The sequence below is a fragment of the Embiotoca jacksoni genome, unplaced genomic scaffold (assembly GCF_022577435.1).
Source record: "Embiotoca jacksoni isolate LCO1_2020_lvr unplaced genomic scaffold, fEmbJac1.0.p SCAF_3, whole genome shotgun sequence".
NCBI lineage: Eukaryota > Metazoa > Chordata > Actinopteri > Embiotocidae > Embiotoca > Embiotoca jacksoni.
In genome coordinates, this window is record NW_027185381.1 from 10,754,777 (window position 1) to 10,773,940 (window position 19,164).

Sequence of the window (19,164 nt, forward strand, 5' to 3'; positions counted from 1 at the left end):
TTATTCCAAATTTTGACACAGATTTTTATTTTCTCCTGCAAATGTATATCGGTTCCAAACATCGGTTTATCGTTCTCCTTGATTACCAATAATCTGTATCGGTCCTGAAAAAGCCAAATCGGTCGACCCCTAATATGTTCCGTTACTTTACTGTACTATCAGTTGTTTCTGGTCCTAGTCTGTACTTTTGACTGCAGCAGCGGTTCTTTTTCTTTTTCTAGAGAAAATTAAATTAAAGAAAAGAAAAGAAAAGCGCACGATATAGAAAGCAACAATAAGACTCCTCTTCACCTGCTCAGATAAATGGTGCAAACCTGAGAGCCGACAGCAGTTGTCATTTTTAATATGTGTAGAGGTTTGCTTGTTTTAGCTGCCGTTCATAACATGCGCCTCCGCTTTCTTGTCGTCAGGGTTTGTCAGCTATGACAATCCTGTGTCTGCACAAGCTGCCATCCAGGCCATGAACGGTTTCCAGATCGGAATGAAGAGGCTGAAGGTTCAGCTGAAGCGCTCCAAGAACGACAGCAAACCCTACTGATCCTAGCCCCGGGGCCTCCCCCCTCCCCAGCTCTAATGCTAGCACTGCTAGGGTAAGTTCACCCTCCAGCCGAGGTCAACACAGCAGAGACTCAGTGGGGCGGGGGGGGAGAGGAGCCCACCACAGGAGGGTACTCGCCCTATTCCTAAAAAAAAAAGAAAAAAAAAAAAAAGAGAGAAATGGTTGAAACGATCTTTCCACATTTTGCTGTATTTCATTCCTGCGGTTTTATCATGTTATTTGAGTCTGATAAAATATTTTAATGTAAATGATTATTTATGACTATCACTGGATTCAGTGTTCGCTGGAGGTATTTTGTGTCACTGTAATTAGTGGAGAGCATCAAGTGTGTTTCCATGCCATTTCATTGCCTTCAGGTCAAGCTAGACGGGTTGACTAAGGATCAGTTGTTGTGTTGCAGGGCTGAAGCCAGTAGACCCAGAGCTTCAACCTGTTTGGCTTTTTGCGTGCAGTCTGTCTCATTTGTATCATCGTTAATGTGAAGCTCTTTTGCACTCTAGATTCTTCAGTCTTCAGTCCCCTCATCTCTCCTCCGTGTCCCCCTCGTCCTCTCTGTCCTCTTTCATTATCTAAGCCATGTTGAGCTAGGCTACCTCTCTGTTTCTCTGTTAACAACCTCTTCCAGTCATTCCATCCATCCTCCAAGTCTCCCACAAGGGACTGGCTCTAGATGGATCTCTTTGGGTGCCAAGTGTACAGTTTGTGCATGTTAGAGTCTCTGCCATATGTCCTGGTGGTGTCACTTCCTTAAATCTGTGTATTGTTTTTGTGTGTCGGGAGAGGGGGGTAAGTTCACCCCGCTGTCCTTACTGTATGTGGTGACTGGCATTGTTTTTGTTGTTTTTTGTGCCTCATGGCTAAACGATTCTTGTGCTGTGCCCCTAACTTTCTCTTCTCTCCTCTTTGTTCTCTCTCTCTCTCTCTCTCTCTCTCTCTCTCTCTCTCTCTCTCTTCCTTTTGTGTTTTTGTTCCTTTTTTAGAACAAATCTCCATGCCTGTTTGCTCATCATTAGCCTAGCATGTCTTCATGATGTTGAAAGCCAAGCCAAACTCCTGGCCTCATCATCCCACCATTGTCTGTGATGTCTCTCTAAGCTCGCCTGACCAATACCTGGCCACCCACTGACCTTGACCTTAGCTCAACCTGATTTTTCTGCATGTATATTCATTTTGGTTTTTTTTGTTGCTTTTTCTGTATAGAAATGTGACGGGTGGGAGAGAGGTCAAGCAAATCAATGTGAAAACTTACCTACGTTGAATTCGTTTAAGAGACCTTTTTTTTTTTGCGAATGTTTTAAAAACCTGTGGGATTTCTTATTTTTAATTTAGCTTCTTTCCTTTTTCTTTTTTTTTTATGTTGCTTTCTTTTTACCTCTCTCAGTAAAGTTCACTTGAAAGTTGAATACAGGGATTGGCACACAGCTGTGCTATTTGGTGCCATTAGCAATATGTTGGCTTCTTAAAATAAAATAAAAAAAATGCTACAGACCACTTTCCAACACCGTTGAAAGTCTGACCAGTAAAATCCCTCTCAGTGCTCTGTAATGATCTACATTTTGCGGGCAGTGTGAAGATTTACACCAAGGCTATTTAAAACTATATTTTCATTTCATTTACAAAAATATCCAGTGTATTTACCTTTTTTTGAACTATTGATGGCACAATAAAAGGTACATTTGCTCTATTGAGAGAAATGACTACCTACATGAGTCAACTTTTTTAGAACTGATTCACAAATAGACAATCTGTGGTTTAAATGCACACTTAGATTACCTATATTTTATACCATTGAATCTATAGAAGTTTAACTAACAGAACCCAGGCAAAACTTTGGGTTTTTTTGTAGATTACGTTGTAATGTCATCTGTGTTTGGGGGGTCTTCAGTGTATCACATTTTTAAAGAGGACTAAAAATTCAGTTTAATCAGCGTGACCATTTGAGGTCATTTCTAGTAAATTAAAACACATTAAATCAAAAAAATTCCTCTGCATTAATTGTAATTTTGACTTCTGCTTAAAAAAAAAAAAAATCTTTTTTTCTTAAAGGTCACATTTTGAGGCTCATTTCTCCCCCCCCCCTCCCCCCCCTGCGTTTAAAGAAGTGTTCAACTTCCATGGTACGTCTTGTTGACTTTCTGTGAATTTCTCATTACTAATTTAATTAATGGATGTTTCACTTTGGTTTAGTTTGGATGCCTCATGTTGAAAGCTGAAGATTTACAGTGTCTGTTAATCATACAGATACCAGACAATGTCTTTTTGTTTGATTTCGTTGTTAAAGTGCCCATGTGTCAAACTTGGTGTTTTTGAATTTACACGACTTTCTTTGCTGTAATATTACCTAGTTTTTCCTCTATACACACACGCACATGCACGCACACACACACACACACACACACACACAACACTTTCTGTGGTTGCAAATGTGGGGAGCCCCTGAAGAAGAGATCACTCGGACACACCACCACAAACTTGTGGGTCTCTGCACATTTTAGACACGCGCACATACTTGCTTTTAATTTTTTCCCCTGATTGTTCTTCATCATATTTGAGTCGCACACGATGCACAAGACATTAAAACTACTAAATCCACCACAATAGTGTTGGTTTACAAATACATTCCATTTTTTCAGCACAAAGTTTACACTTTTTTTATCAGGGTGGTATTTTGTCTGTTGTGCGTCCCATCGTTGAGACAACCCTGGTAAAAATAACAACCACTTCACCCCCCCACCCCCAAAGAAGGGTTCCCTAAAACTGCGTACCTGGTGGCGCTAAAGAGTTGTCAACTCAGGGGTTTTTTTTGTGTGTGAAACTAGACACTCACGCAGGATTACGACACAAAATGCACAATTAATCACCATTTGACCTTTTCAGTTTGGATTTTTTTTTTTTTTTCCATTTTCTCAAAACACAAATATTCCAAAAATAACAAAAAAAAAAGAGAGGTACCAAATTTGAAACAGTGCTTGAGGGAAGTGTTATAGTTTTGTAAGGAAATGTTAAGCACAATTGTGGGAGCTAATCACTTTTGCAGAATGTTGTGTGTGTGATTCTGATCCCAACATTTTCAAGGTACCACTGATTTCTCTTTTAATATGGGCATGTGCTTTTTACAGTGTGTTTTTTCTATCCAAATGCAATACAATATTCAAAGTGCCATATATACGTCTAGAAACTGCCTACACATTCTTATTAGGCCTTGGTTTAGAGATTGCTGCAGTTCGCCTTTTTTTTCTCTATTTATGCCAGTGTCATGAAAGCTCTTGTCACCTGCTAATGTCCCCCTTCTCCTCCCCTCACTCTTGTGTGTTGAGTTATTGGTAAATGTGTATTGTGATGTACTCAATTTGAACAGTTGGTTAAAAAAAAACTTGTAGATAAACAATAAACTTCCCTATTCATTTGAAGGTTAAACGTCTTTCTTAGTGAGTGCGAACACGTGTACTGTAACACTGCGATACGAACCGACGGCGATCAGGTGTGTTATTTTGAATTCACTCGGAAACAAACTAAAGCCGGAGTGAAACAGAAAAGCCAACCGAGGTGACATTCAAAGGTCTTTTAATTGGTTTAAAAACATGTGCGTCAAATACTGACATGATTGCAGGTCAGTGGCGATACAGTGTATGGTGAAGTGTTACTGTGAAAAAAAAACCTTAAAAAACAACAACAACAAAAAAAAAAGCACAATGTACAGTCCACAGCAGTCCCAACAGGAACTCGACTTCAGGGGCTTCCATCACAAATCCCGATCAAGCTCTAACAATCACTTAGATTCTTCTGTTGTTTTTCATATTCTGAAGTGCTTTTTTTTTTTTGACAGTGTGGTAGCTTTGCATCTCTATAGATATTGTCTTGATCCAAAAGAAAACAGAGAAAAAAAAAAATCTTTTCCTGTGTTATTTTCTTGTCTGATAATCGGTAGGACTTTGTTCATGTTCCACCAATAATTTAATAGATGTTTTGTCTTGTCTTGATGAAAGCCAAAGTGAGTGCATCTTGATGTGATCTGTATTATACATAGTGCAGTTTCTTTTTTCTGTTCAGTCAATATCAAATTTTTGAAACTGGGTGGGATTTGGAGAAAAAAAAGAAAAAAAAAAGTGACATACACAGGCTGTCCAATTTCTACAACTGGTTGTTCATATGTATTTTGTACCAGTGAAGCTTTTTATATTGGAAATTAAAGGAAAAAAAAAAAATCTATATTGGAAAAAAAAATTGTCTGGCCTCTCAATGTGGCCTCACCTTGATCAGGTCTTGAGTTTGGCCTCTTGGTGGTGTCAAGCAATTTTTTTTGCTTTTGTTTTGCTTTTTGCCTCTAAAAGATGCCTGATTTTGATTTTACTCGGATCTCTACATGTTCCTCACTTCGTTAATCAGTTTCGGGGGGGTTGGGATCCTCTAAATCGTGGTAAGTTTCATGTTAGTATTTGTGCTGTCCACATAGTTTAATAGTCATCAGAATTTCGACAACTTTGTGTGGATAATTGTCTTAGTTGAAAAAGTTAACTGTTTAGTTTGAGCCTTGCTTTTTTTACCTGTGTAGAGTTTTCTGTTTTTTCCCATAGCGGAGTGTGTAGCCGAAAGACTCTGTGTTCTTTTTTGGTCAATGTTTGTTTATGTGTGGTGTGTTTCTTTGCCTCTGTCTCCAAATTAAACCATTTCCCCTAATATGGACTGTGTCTTTGTGTGTTGTGCTTGTCCAGTGTTGTAAAGACATTTTACAAACCACCCCCCCCCCCCTCCCTCCCCCAGTGTGTCGTGTCTCGCTAACTTGTTTCTCTTCGTTGTTCTTTCTTTGCTTATTTCTGAGCTGCAACCGAAGGGGGAAACCAGCTTTATGATGTTTGTTAATGTGAGCGGTGCGATGAGCTGCGGGCCGGTTAGAGGTGATGGTTTTGGGTTTCATTGATGACACAGTCCGCTGCTGAATTGTTTCTTATACATCTGTGAAGCTGCGTTTGTGTCACTATAAAGTCTAACCAATAATTGCAAATACCTTGAGTTTATAAATGATTAATGCTGCTACCGTTTCAATGATGGCCAGTCATCTGAAACTGATTGGCAATCATTTGAACGATTAATCATTCTTTTTTTTTCAAGCATTAATGCCAAACATTCACCAGCCCCAGCGTCTCTAACGTGAGTATTTGGTGCAGTTCCTTGTCTCCCCAAGAGATGAAAGCAAATATCTTCAACTTTTCAAATGTGATTATTTGCTTCTTCTCTGTTTTATATCGTTTTGTTTATCGATTTGGGACTGTTAGAAAAAAACAAAAACTTGAAGACAAAACAGAGTTCGAGAAACTATAATGGGTATTTTTCATCATTTTGTGCTAATTTATGACAAATAGTTATTGGTTACAGCTCCACGCAAAACATTAACCCAATAACAAAGATCAGTAACTCACTTTATAAATTGGACAACTGACTTCAGACTTCACCCGTCATAGTTAAAGTGCGGACAGGCCTAAACTCCCAACAATTCCTTCCTGTCATCAGTCTGTAATGTTCCTGAGGTCATTACAATTTGAAAGTTAAGATATTTTGGAGGTTGTGTACCTGCTACTAAGCATCTATGGGTATGGGGAAATGTTAGATTTAGCAGCGCAGTAATAACTTTAGAATAAGGCTTGAGAAAGTTGTTTTATGGGGACAAAGAGCCTCACCCATAAACCAAGACGCAACATGTTCTGCAGCATTGCAGGGATGGTGTGGGAGGAGACGCCTCCTATCTCTGCTTACTGTTTCACCCTCTGGTTGAATCGGTGAAAATTAGCAGCTGCAGAAGGATCGGCCCAAGATTTTTTTTTTATTCTTTGAAATCCAACATGCAAATGTTCTGACAAAATAGGTGCAGAAGTGGCAGGCAGCCAGAACATTTAAAACGGATGCCTTTTAAGAGAATCATATGGGTAGATGTTGCAGGTGTTTCCATGTTGTTAGTCGTCAAACCACTCATTAGGATGTCGTCAGTCCGTATGGTCAAACACAATATGACCTCTGAAAGCAGGAGAAAGTACAATTTCTTTATAATGGGTCCAAAGGTCTTTATTTTTTGTTAACCATGAATGCCAAAGTAGAATTACGTTTTTTAATTATGTTTCCCTCTGAAAGGTACTGTCCAATACCTCCACCCAGTGGTGGAGCTCTCACAGTTTACCAGTCCTTTAGTGCTGGATTCAAATCTTGGCATTGTGTTGAAATATGCATGTCACGGCATTTTGGATTTAAAAATGGGGTCCAGGCGAATTAAATACTTGGTTATAAACTGTCACATGTCCCTATATTTTACATTTTACTTTGAAAGTTCCTCCCCTGTTAAAAATGCACTGATCAATGGATCAGTGCAAAATGTAATTTCACCACCGGGCCTATTCTGTACAATCTAATGTCCCTAAAATGACCAACATTTTATAAAAACTACTGCGTGAGCAGATTGAGTTTTTTTTAACCCAATATTATTTTATCTTGTGTTTAGAAAACAAACACTGCTGGCTATTGTATATTGGAAATAAATAATGGGGATGTCTCAACCAATGGTCTCGACAAGTCGGCTGGCATAATACCTGTCTTTTAATTCTGAACAAAGTGTATTTAATAAAAAAATAAAGCTCAACTTTTTACCACTGATCCTGGTCTTGGCAAGATGGATTAAATGTTGATTTTAGATCACACCATTTCTACACTCAAACAAATCGGTGACTCCTTATCCCTGTCTGGAAATATCTCTTATTTTATGTCACTCAAGTCCTCCATTAAATTCGTCACCGGTCCATATGTTGTATACAAATAGAGTGCTTTTAGAGAAATTAATCATTAAAATCAGGTAAATAGAGAACTATTTAAAAAAAAATATATTTTTTTTTTACTAAAACTGCTCGGCATCGTGCTGTCTGGCTTTCCCATTGTGAACTTTAAATTTCCAAGGAATTCCTGAACGCACCACAGATATCGTTGTCTGGCACTTGTTGCGCCAAGTCACGTGGGGCTACTTCAGTTACTCTGGAAATATTAAACTAACGTAATGATAAGTCCACTTCGTGTACTAAAAATGCGAAGAAAGCGTTATGTGAAATTAATTTAAAAAAATAAATAATTCAGATTTCCTCGTAAGGGGTGTTATGAAACGAGTAACACGAACTTCATCCAATCGGCTGCCGAAGCAGCGTCTCCTCCCGTAACCTGCCCTCTCAGCAGTATGGCCGCCGTCCTGTAGTCTTCAGGTCGCTGCGCGCCGCTCTCACACGTGAAGTTACCGATTTACTCACAAACATGTCGGCCGTACTTTTCTTGAAAAACGCGTTGAGCAGACTTCCACCGGCTGCTGCTCGGCAGGTCGTCGTCGCCGGCTGCTGCTGCTGCTACCACACCGAGCGAGGCGTTTACGGTTACCGACCCAAGCGGACCGACAGGGACCAGAAGTTGCACCGCGACCATGTCGCTGCACTAAACCAAGGTCGGTATGGGGTTAAATTTCAGCACCGACACCAGATATGCAGGAGACGAGCCTCAATTATTGTTACCGACAAAAAAAACAAACAAAAAAAGGCGCTTTTATTCGTGTTCGTGGCGTTATTGTTGTTCCAGTATTTGTTTTTGTACTCGTGCAACATATCTCAAGTTGAACTGAGCTGCTTCGTTGTTGTTGTTTTTTGTTGGTGGGGGTTGTTTGTGCTCAGATCTCGGTCTTGCCCGTCTGGTGGAGGCGTACAGAGCACACGGACACAAGGCTGCTAAAATCAACCCCTTGCTACCCGACCAGCCTGTTGCTGACAGTGTCCCGGAGATAAGCATGCTGACCGGCACCATGAGAGGACAACTCAACACCTCAGGTAACTGGAGGAGGACTTCAGGTTGGGAGATCAGTTCTTCTCTCTTTAGATCCTGTTGTTTCATGCATGTAACATGCATGTGATAATAAAATATAATAATAATAATAAAAAGCTCCTACTTTCCTGTTAAAGTTGCAGTATGTAAGATGGAGGTGCTGCCCTGTCTTGTACATTTAGAGGCGACAGTGAGGAAATGTTACGTCACGTCTGCTTTAGTTTGGTCCAATTTACAAATTCCTGACCTGCCATTAATTAGTTACCTTGTTTTATAGGTAATGATTGTATGTGGTGGATTGACTTGGAAAATGGTGGTCAGTTAAGCCTATACTTTATTTTGTTGTGCTTTTCTCCCTTTTTAGTAAGACCATAGTAGCAGGAAATCCACCACAGGAAAACCATATATTGACACCATTCGCAGTGTTTTCCAGAACGACCTGTGCTGTCATTAGTTAGACTAAAGATCAGTTTTGAATTGTCCAAAAGAGGTCAGTGCACCTGAATGTTTCAGACATAAAATTTGCCTCGGTTTGGTCGATACACAGATGATGAGCTGATTTAGACACTCGCATGCTGCTATTCTAACTCGCCTGAACTGCCGATCAATAAACAACTAACTTAACATTTCAACACTATCAGTAACGTTACAGATTTTGTCACCTGTATGAACTATTGCTACATAGCCACTGTGAGCATTGACTGCTCTTTAACTTCAACTTCCTTCGTGTCAATCCACCATATGACATACAGATGGATCGAAAAACTGTTTCTCACGGTCCCATTTTGTGCAAAATAAATAGACAAAACAAGAAAAGCATAAATATCCAGCAATAAAACGGACAACGTGGTGCAAATATAGATATTGAATAGGTAGCACTTTAGTAGTTTCTAGATGAAATATTGCAAATTTAACGTCAGACTTCATTCCTGTAGTCCCAAACGCCGTCTCCAGTGGTGGAAAGCTAAACCAATGTTAACTTTTATTTGGCTTCTGTTGTGGCAAGATTTTCATTCTTGGTATTGTTCCATTCATTCCAATGAGAGGTTCAAATGCACTTCTTCTTCCTCACTGGTGGACTGAAGACAAATCGGACATAACAGTGACTCACTCTCGCCTCATGTGGTGTGGGGTGGTATGACGAGACGAGGGCCAGCTGGTTGGTTTGCAAACTTAAGTTGGTGTCTGTCCAACACTCTTGAACGTCAAAACTATGTATAATTGTATAATCTGTAACGTTATAGTATGTGATTTACATGGACAACACTATTTACGTCTGCTTTCAAATTAATACAGCCGAGTGCATTTGTCTTCCACATGTTTGTTTTGTGCACAAACCTCATATTTTGTGTATTTAGGTCTGCGGCACTTTGGAAAGGCACAGGCTTCAGTGGAAGAGGTTCAGGCCTACCTGGAAGAGGCCTACTGCGGCCACCTGTCAGTGGAAACCAGCCAGCTGAGCAGTCTGGAGGAGAGGGAGTGGTTCGCCGACCGCTTTGAGGAGCTCAAGGGAAAGAGTTTCACTCCAGAGGAGAGGAGGCACCTGGCCCAGATCATGCTGGAGTCTCAGGTAGGTCCAGAGGAGGAGGAGGAGGAGGATACCATCCACACGCAATGTAATAAAAAGTCTGCATTCCCTGACACTTTCTCACCCAACCTGTAGGAATTTGACCACTTTCTGGCCACCAAGTTTGCCACTGTGAAGCGTTATGGAGGAGAAGGAGCAGAGAGCATGATGGGCTTTTTCTACGAGCTGTTCCACCAGTCGGCCCACAGCGGAGTCACTGACATTGTCATCGGCATGCCTCACAGAGGCCGACTAAACCTCCTGACAGGCCTGCTGAAGTTCCCGCCAGAGGTTAGACGGCCCCAGACAGCCGAGTCTAATGAGACATGTCGACTTTACTGCTGTTCGTGACCTTCCGCTGTAATCAGCAGCACAGTGAAACAGAAGGTCACGGTCTGCTGCTAAAAGGTGAACGAGGGTTTGATAACACGAGTTACACTGTTCATCTGTGTTTTTTCTCTCCAGCTCATGTTCCGTAAGATGCGCGGCCTCAGTGAGTTCCCTGACACCTCGCCTTCCATCGGGGACGTCCTCTCCCACCTCACCTCCTCGGTGGAGTTGGATTTCGGAGCTAAACGACCTCTTCATGTCACCATGCTGCCCAACCCGTCCCACCTCGAAGCCATCAACCCTGTAGCTCAGGGCAAAACCAGAGCCAGGCAGCAGCTCAGGAAAGAAGGAGACTACTCACCTGAAGACAATGCCCAGCCGGGGGACCAAGTCGTCTGTCTGCAGGTACTGGGTCTCACGCGCGCACACACACACACACACACACACACACACACACACACACACACACACACACACACACACACACTCACACTCTCATACACTCTCTCACACACACCGACACACACAGGCAACCAAACTGCTGTTTATAATAAATACTGACTCTGAAATAAAACTAGCGGGCTAGAAATAGCTAGTTTGTCGGTGTGGATTTGTATCCAGGTGCAGATCTCGCAGCCTCTTAAAGAAAAGTCTGAGACTTCAAGCCGTTTGTATTCTGAGATTCTGACCGATGCAGATTATAAATTTGTCAACATTTTTATTATAGGCTACTTATTGAAAAGTGATAGTCCCCTCTCTCCAGGGGAGTTGTGCTATTTGTTGAAGTACCGGAGCGCACCTATGACACGCATGTGCACATGAACACATTACTGTTAAGTGGCTCGTTTCTAGGGTTGCGTAACAACTGTGGAGGCAAGTTTACATCGTCAATAATGTAGCCTAGATATTTTAATTGGTTTAATTCAATCAATTCAATATAATCTAGTCAAATTTAATTGGTTGTTCTGGATTACTCATTTAAAATGTTATTGTCCAATTTCAGTCACAACACGTTACTGCAAATGTTTCACAATAAAAGCCTTGCACAGAAATGAAGGGCTTCTGTCTACTGAAACACTACAAGGCTTTTAATTTTAAAAACAGATACAGGAAGTGTTGAGTTTTATTAAAGCACAATACAGTAACTTTAACAGGGTAAATGGCAGCAGATGAACACAAGGGTTTGAAATTGACGTCGTAAATAAATCAATGCGCCTAAATGATATGACAACTTTCAACAGTCCATTTGTTTTTATTGTCTCTCTTGCCTCACATAAGCTTTAGAGATGATTGGATCTTCAAGCACTTAAAAATGTGAATGAATTTCAACCAGATCAAGGGAATTGTGAACATTTTATTTCCTCACTTGGAGAAAGAAACGTGGCCTAACATCGTTCCAGTGCTCCTGGCAGCGATACACCCGGGTCCCTCCATTTTAAAATTGTGTGTCGCTTATTGTTCATTTCAAATGTTTACCTTTCTGTGCAGAATGATGCAGCTGCAGAGCTTCACACTAAAAGACTGATTTCACATTTATCGGCTGAAGGGGGAAAGTTTCTCTCCATTTACCTTAAATCACAGTTTAAGACGAGTATGTAAAAGATTCATTTAAAATGAACAATAATTGTATATTCATAGATGGTGGATTTAAAAAAGGAAAAGAACAAAAGGAGATTTTTTTTTTTTAACTAGTTATTTTTTGTCAATTTTTGTTGTCCGTGAAAGTTATTATTCACTTCTTTTTTGAATATTTTTGTCTTGAAACATGTCTGGAGAGGATCTTTATACTTTGCTCAGCATGCTAGAGGGGCAAAATTTAAAACAAATTATTTGTTTGAAGCAGAGAGTTTCTAAAGATCCTTGCAATGTAGGTCCTACTCAGAACTTCCTGCACAGTTAAGAGATACCTCTTCAACAGACTGTATTGTTCTCTTCTCCTCAGGTCCACGGTGACGGTTCTTTCACTGGTCAGGGGATTGTCCCAGAAACTTTGACCCTTTCAAACCTTCCTCACTACAGAGTCGGTGGCAGCATCCACCTCATTGTGAACAACCAAGTGGGTTACACCACTCCATCAGAGAGAGCGAGATCCTCTCTGTACTGTAGCGATGTTGGTCAGTGAAACTCTCAAACAGCATCAGCATCCAATGTCAGACTCTGTTTGTAAAAAGTGAGACATTCATCAGGTTATAATGAGAATCGTTTGTTTTTACAGGCAAGATGGTGAACTGTGCTGTGATCCATGTGAACGGAGATGATGCAGAGGAGGTGCTGCGAGCCACTCGGCTGGCTGTGGAGTACCAGCGGCTCTTTAGGAAGGACGTCATCCTGGACCTGATCTGCTACCGTCAGTGGGGCCACAACGAGCTGGATGAGCCCTTCTTCACCAACCCGGCCATGTACAAGATCATCCGGTCAGTTCGACTTCCTTTTTAACTTCGTAGCGTGAAGGAAACCATCGGCCCACCGAATTATACAGTACAGTGTAAAAAGTAAAGTGAGCAATCTTTCAGAACGAATATCATGGATAGTTTGATTCATCAAGTCACTTCACAGAAAGTGCAACAAAGAGAAAAGCTTAAATCATCACGTCTTAGGTGCGAGGACCCTTTAATTCTAAAACGGCAACAGTTCTTTGAGGGTCGCTGATGTTGAGGTCAGAGCTCTGTGGAGGCCACGTCATCTGCTGCTGGACTCTTTCTTCTTCTTCTTGGTCATCTTTATGACTGATGGCTGCATGTTTGGGGTCATTGTCATGGTTCCATTGTGTGTGTGATTGTGTTATGGTCAACAATGATATTTAGCCTCATTCATAGTCATTTTGCGCTGTATGGCCACAGAATTGCTGTCCCTCAGAAAGTCACGTCGTTGCTTCATTGCAGGTCCCGTAAGAGCGTCCCGGACTCCTTCTCAGAACAGCTGATATCAGAGGGTCTGATGACAGAAGCCGAGCGTGACCAGATCAAATCCAAATATTACGGCATGCTCAACGACAAGCTGTCCAACATGACCCTGTACAGTCCTCCGGCCACCAACCTGCAGGGCCGCTGGGGGGATCTGGTGGAGCCCCAGGCTAAAGTCACCACCTGGGACACGGGTGTCCCCGTTCCTCTGCTGCAGTTTGTTGGAGCAAAATCTGTGGACATCCCTGAGCAGCTCCAGCTGCACAGCCACCTGCTAAAGACCCACGTACAGGTACGACCATCGCTGCTGGTGTGTCTGTTCAGCCTGTCTTGTGTTAATGTTGCAGCTAAATGTTTGTTTCTCTTATGTGAACTCAGGCTCGGCTGCGCAGGTTGGAAGAGGGACTCAAACTAGACTGGTCGACAGCAGAGGCGCTGGCTTTGGGCTCTCTCCTCTGCCAGGGTCGGTGTTTTCACAGAAATTTACTTTAGATCAAATGTGAGTATAACTGCATTTTGTTGCCGAAATTGATGCGTAAACTTCAAATAATTATTGCTGCAGGTTTTGACATTCGAATCAGCGGGCAGGATGTTGGACGAGGCACATTCAGTCAGCGACACGCCATGATTGTGTGTCAAGACACCAATGACATGTACATCCCTCTGAACCACATCGGCCCTCAGCAGACAGGTTTCCTCGAGGTGACACCCTTATTAAGCAGATAAAACGGCAACATCTGATACGACAAGATTACTTCCTCTCATGTGTGGCGTTGTGTCGTCCTTGTGCTCAGGTGTGCAACAGCCCGCTGTCTGAGGAGGCGGTGCTTGGATTTGAATATGGTATGAGTATCGCACAGCCGAAGCTTCTGCCCATCTGGGAGGCTCAGTTCGGAGATTTCTTCAACGGCGCGCAGATCATCTTTGATACCTTCATCTCTGGAGGTGAACCTCCGACCACGATGACACGTTCGCAAACAAAATCACTCGCAGAATCTACTTCACACATCCGATGTGAAACTGTCGTGTCCCCAGGTGAAGCCAAGTGGCTGCTGCAGTGCGGGATGGTGATCCTGCTGCCTCACGGGTACGATGGAGCTGGACCTGAACACTCCTCCTGCCGAATGGAGCGCTTCCTCCAGGTCAGCGAGGCAGTAATTTCACGTTTAAGGCAACGTAATTACTGGTTTCTGATCTGTAAATAGCCTTCACGTCAATATCAATTATAAGTTCACAAATTACATCTTAACGACAACAGGAGAACTCCAGTACGTCCAACTTGCCGGTTAATGTTACAGAAGGTTCTGAAAGCTGAACAGATATGGAGTTCAAAAGGCAAATTAAACTCACATTTAATGAATACAGCACCCTTCTTTATATTCTAACCCTCACACCATCAGTCCAGCAGTCATACAAACATGTTATGTTGTCCTTAAGTCAGAAACATGGCAATCTTTCCCTTCTCTCATAACTACATGTTCAAATCCTGCTAATTCTTTGTCTGTTGTTTAATCATACACTAAAAGCACGTTGAAGTTTTTTTTTTTTATATAGAGGTTTAATGTTTTACGCCGAACAGTACAGAGGTTATCTTTTCACTCCTGTCCATTTCTAACTTTGAAATATATTACTACATATAAAAACATTTATAGAGTCTTATCGCTGGACCATGGATCACTTCAACTGTTATCTGCCGATGTGAGGATTTAAAATAACAAAATATGAAACAAGTGTGCTCCACGAGTGTGTCCAACAAATGTGCTGATACAAATAGTCCATGCCAACGTTCTGTAGCACAGAACTTATTATTTAAAGGGTCAGCAGCAAATCGCCAGAGATAACGTTTCTTAATGGGCCACAAGCAATCCGTAGATAAAGTGTATCAAATTAAGGTCAAAATAACTCCCTCGATAACAGACACACTGTTGTTTACTCTGTGCTGAGATTTCAGTTCCTTAAAGGAGCAGTGTGTAGGATTTTGCGGCATCTAGTGGTGAGGTTGCAGATTGCAACCTCTTGAACACTCCTCACTTCACTGTCCTCCTCCAAGTGTGTAAAGGCTGGATTTTCATTGGAATCCTCTGGAATCAGCCGGTCTAGACGACGCTTGTGATTCCACCAGATGTGCCGCGGCGCAATTCAGAAGCATCCCGGTCAGACTTCTGTGGAAACACGGTGTGCCGGAAGGGGACCTGCTCCCTATGTAGATATGAAGATAATAAAAACACAGCAATTCTTAGTTTGAGGTTTTATATCCCATTTCTGTCAATAGATCCTCCTAAATCTTACACGCTGAACCTTTAAGAATCATTTTGCATTATCACTGGCAGGTGAGTTGAAACCAGCATCAGTGGCTTCATATTGTGTGACAGACACGGCAGCTTTACAAGTTTTTAACCAAACATCTGGTTCTGTGTTGTTGTCACACTTGACTTGAAATGTAAATATAGTCTGTTGTCTCTTAGATGTGTGACAGTAAGGAGGAGGGTGTGGACGCCGACACCGTGAACATGGCTATAGTCAACCCCACCACTTCTGCTCAGTACTTCCACCTTCTCAGGAGACAGATGATCCGAAACTTCCGCAAACCTCTCATCGTGGTTGGACCCAAGATGCTGCTGAGATTCTCTGTAAGCACTGCGGATATCGCAAAGACACGGTTGACTCTTCCAGCGTCTTCTTTTTTTTTTTTTTTTTTTTTTTTTTTTTTTTTTACAGATATTTCCATCGCAGTGTCTGAATGCATGTTGTTTTCAAAGGGGGCCATGTCCAGTCTAACTGACCTGGCACCAGGAACGTCCTTCAGGCCAGTGTTGGGTGATACTGCTGTCTCAGCAGAAAGGTACAGCCTTCACAACATTTGTATTTAATCTGTACTGTGCGTGATTGTTTTCAATGTCTCAAAGTGTATTTAAATGAATTGTAAAAGAGAGCTGGGAGACACTTGGCTCAGGAAAAAAAAACCAAAAAAAACATCAAGCCCATCCAAATGTTTTCTCCTCCCACACAGTGTCCAGAAGGTGGTGCTGTGCTCAGGGAAGCATTACTACGCCCTGTTGAAGCAGAAGGAGACGTCAGCAGCCAACCAGAACACAGCGCTGGTCCGTGTGGAGGAGCTGTGTCCGTTCCCTCTGGATGCTCTGCAGCAGGAGCTCAAAAAATACCCCAACGCCAAAGGTAACGTGACTCCACATCATCCTCCACCTCGCACACCTCCACCTTTACTCTGAGCGTGCACACTGACTTTAGAGACGACATCACACCAACGGTTTGCTTTGAGTCATCGTGGAAAGTTATTAATTCTTCGTATCTGTTAAAAACCAACAAAGAAGTACTATTAGTCAATAAGAGGATTCTAATTTTGTAATATTTATCTATTATAAGATAGATACAAGTTTGCTGCAGCTCGTAATAAGTGATATTAAACTGATGACAATTTTTTGTTTCACTATGGAATTTATCATGCATTTTTTCTTTTTAAGGAGTTAATGCTTTTTCCAATAAACATTTTCTTTTGCACGTTTCCACTCTTCTTTTTTTTGTTTCCATTTTGTCTGAGCCAGAAAACCAAACTAAAATTCATAATTATTAACATACGATTTTCAGACTGAGGTGTATAGTCAGCTTGTTTTTTTTAGACATTCGTGTATGATGTCTGTTTTCTCTTTGTCTCAACTATTCCTCTTTAAAAACCTGCCTTCCCTGTCTTTTGTATGTGACATGATTTTTGAGGAATTTCCCCTCTGCTGTATTAGGAAACTGCAGTCTCTGTGACGGATGCAGAAGAGGCCAAACAAGTTTATTTTTTAATAAACACAGTGCTACACATAAGGATTTAAAATGTATTAAAACATACTTCAACAGACGATGAGAAATAAAAAACAGTAAAATGAAATAATACTATTTTGATTGAGCTAAAACTACTGAAGACTCTCAAGCTGAGGCCTCAGATTCTCTGGATCTTTGTTCCATATGTGAAAGTGCTACACAAAGCTAAATTCAGCTTCCTCATGTTTTGTTTTAATTTTCTTACTTGCTTACTTTTATGAGAAGTCGACAAAAGTCACATCACACGAGTCTGGCCCTCTAAAAATAATCTGTTTTTTCGTGGTCTCACTGAAACATCGGTGTGTCTGTCGATTCTTTTTATATTTCCACCACGATGCACCTGTTTTGTAAATGTCTAGAAGAAGTTGTTAAATTCTTCATAGATTTATCACTGTATTTGTAGTTTTTAGTTAAAGGTTTCAAAGTAAGTAATGACCTCTGACCTTTGCTAATAACAGAAACTTCATCCTTTTTTTTTTTTTATTAGAAAGGGCAAAGGAAAGGTTTTGTGTTCTGAAACAGATATTCAGAAGGAGCACTGACCCTCTACGATACAAACACCAAACTCTGAGTGTTGGGGAGACAAAGAGTCACAAAAGTTCTCACCAAACACAATGAAAGCAAACCAGTTTCAGATCGATCTGGAATTTCTTTGCTGAAGGGTGAGACAGTAGTTTCATTCAAACTGGGTCGCCTGTTCTTTTGATGTGAATGCAGCTCAGAAAACATTGCATCCTGTTTTGTTCCTGATTGTTATCAATTTAAAAAAACGAATCCCCCCACAGACTTCATTTGGAGTCAGGAGGAGCCTCAGAACATGGGCCCCTGGTCTTTTGTAGCCCCCAGGTTCGAGAAGCAGCTGGCCTGCAAGGTGAGCAGTGTTTCAAACAGTCCAGTCCACAAATATAAAGCCTGACGGTTTGGAAATGAATCGCATTACGCAAACTGACTGTCTCCTCTGTCCTTGTCAGCTCCGGTTAGTGAGCCGACCTGCTCTGCCAGCCCCCGCTGTCGGTATCGGGACCCTTCATCACCAGCAGCAAGAGGCCATCCTCACTGCTACCTTCTCCTAACACTTGACAGTACTGGGAACCAGACTAACCAGTCCACTACATACTGTATCAGCTGCACAGGCTGCTGCACTGATACACGGGACCTTTACACGACGTGGATCTGCCGGTTTGAAACAAGTTGGTCAAGAATAGAAGAATCAAATCGAAGAAAGTGTTAAATAGAGCAGAGTTGGTAGTTTTATTTGTGCTCTTGTAGCCAAATGCAGGTTTTAATTTGAATGTTTGAGGTTCTAAGTCAGCGCCTGAATTCCTGTCTGCTTCTTCCTAACATTTCCCCCCTTTCTCATTCAACATGCCTGTATTCTTTTTAAGGTTAGAGGCTCCTGAATCATGGATGGACAGGATGTTTACAAGCTGATTGTACTACGTCATATTTGTATCATTGGGGTCTGTTTGCATGCATCAAAGGTGTCCAGGCTCCATGTTTCAGGAATCCAAATAGCTCATGCATGTTGAATTGTTCATTTTTGTACTGCTGACAACAAGAAGTATCAGTACGAGTTGTTAGAAATCTCAGTACTACCCTTAAAATATTTATGTACGAATGGGAGCACCGGACTAACATCACATTTAATAAGGAGATCAAACACTTTCTGAGTGAACAGAGAAAGTTGTTACCATTGTGATTGGTCATCCTACCAGGAGTTAGATATTTTTCATATTTCAGCGCACTTGGACTAAGAAGTACTTGATTGTTATCATTATTTAATCCCAGATTAACTGAGACTTGAATTCAAAACAAGACACTAAAGGGCAAATGTAAATACACCAAATCTGAATATTTTAAATAAATAAATTTTGTGCATTATGATTCTTTTCACCAAGTCTCATGCTTGCTAAGGAGCCGACACACCTGTTATGTTTGACTTAATGAGGGTAGGAGTTATTGCAGTGTGTGTGTGTGTGTGTGTGTGTGAGAGAGAGAGAGAACGCTTTTTTTTTTTACAAAGGACTGAATCAGATGAGCCTGCAGTCATGTGACGGACGATCAGAAAGATATTCCTGAAGTTTACATTTGAAACTCATTTCCCTCATAAGTCAACGTTTTAAGGAAACACAAGTCAACAC

The 19,164-nt window shown here is 41.4% G+C and overlaps 2 protein-coding genes across 12 annotated transcripts in view; both read left to right on the forward strand.

Annotated features, from left to right (window-relative positions):
* LOC138206066 (CUGBP Elav-like family member 2) overlaps window positions 1-7,198 on the forward strand; it is a 32,117-nt gene extending 24,919 nt beyond the window's left edge. For 10 of the 11 annotated variants that reach the window (XM_069162544.1, XM_069162537.1, XM_069162543.1 and 7 more), the window contains one exon: window positions 411-7,198. In XM_069162544.1, coding sequence (XP_069018645.1) covers window positions 411-538 — 128 coding nt within the window. In that variant the 3' untranslated portion in view covers window positions 539-7,198. The remainder of the gene's footprint in view (window positions 1-410) is intronic. The other variant, XR_011178911.1, reaches the window with a different exon arrangement.
* Window positions 7,199-7,560: 362 nt separating this feature from the next.
* Window positions 7,561-18,907, forward strand: dhtkd1 (dehydrogenase E1 and transketolase domain containing 1). Its single transcript, XM_069162905.1, has 17 exons — window positions 7,561-8,024; window positions 8,248-8,400; window positions 9,754-9,965; window positions 10,059-10,253; window positions 10,428-10,697; window positions 12,235-12,406; window positions 12,508-12,706; window positions 13,175-13,487; window positions 13,574-13,658; window positions 13,758-13,897; window positions 13,990-14,140; window positions 14,231-14,337; window positions 15,661-15,825; window positions 15,955-16,037; window positions 16,206-16,372; window positions 17,809-17,894; window positions 17,995-18,907. The coding sequence occupies exons 1-17, from the start codon at window positions 7,841-7,843 to the stop codon at window positions 18,094-18,096; spliced, it is 2,784 nt and encodes a 927-aa protein (XP_069019006.1). The 5' UTR covers window positions 7,561-7,840; the 3' UTR covers window positions 18,097-18,907.
* The last annotated feature ends 257 nt before the right edge of the window (window positions 18,908-19,164 follow it).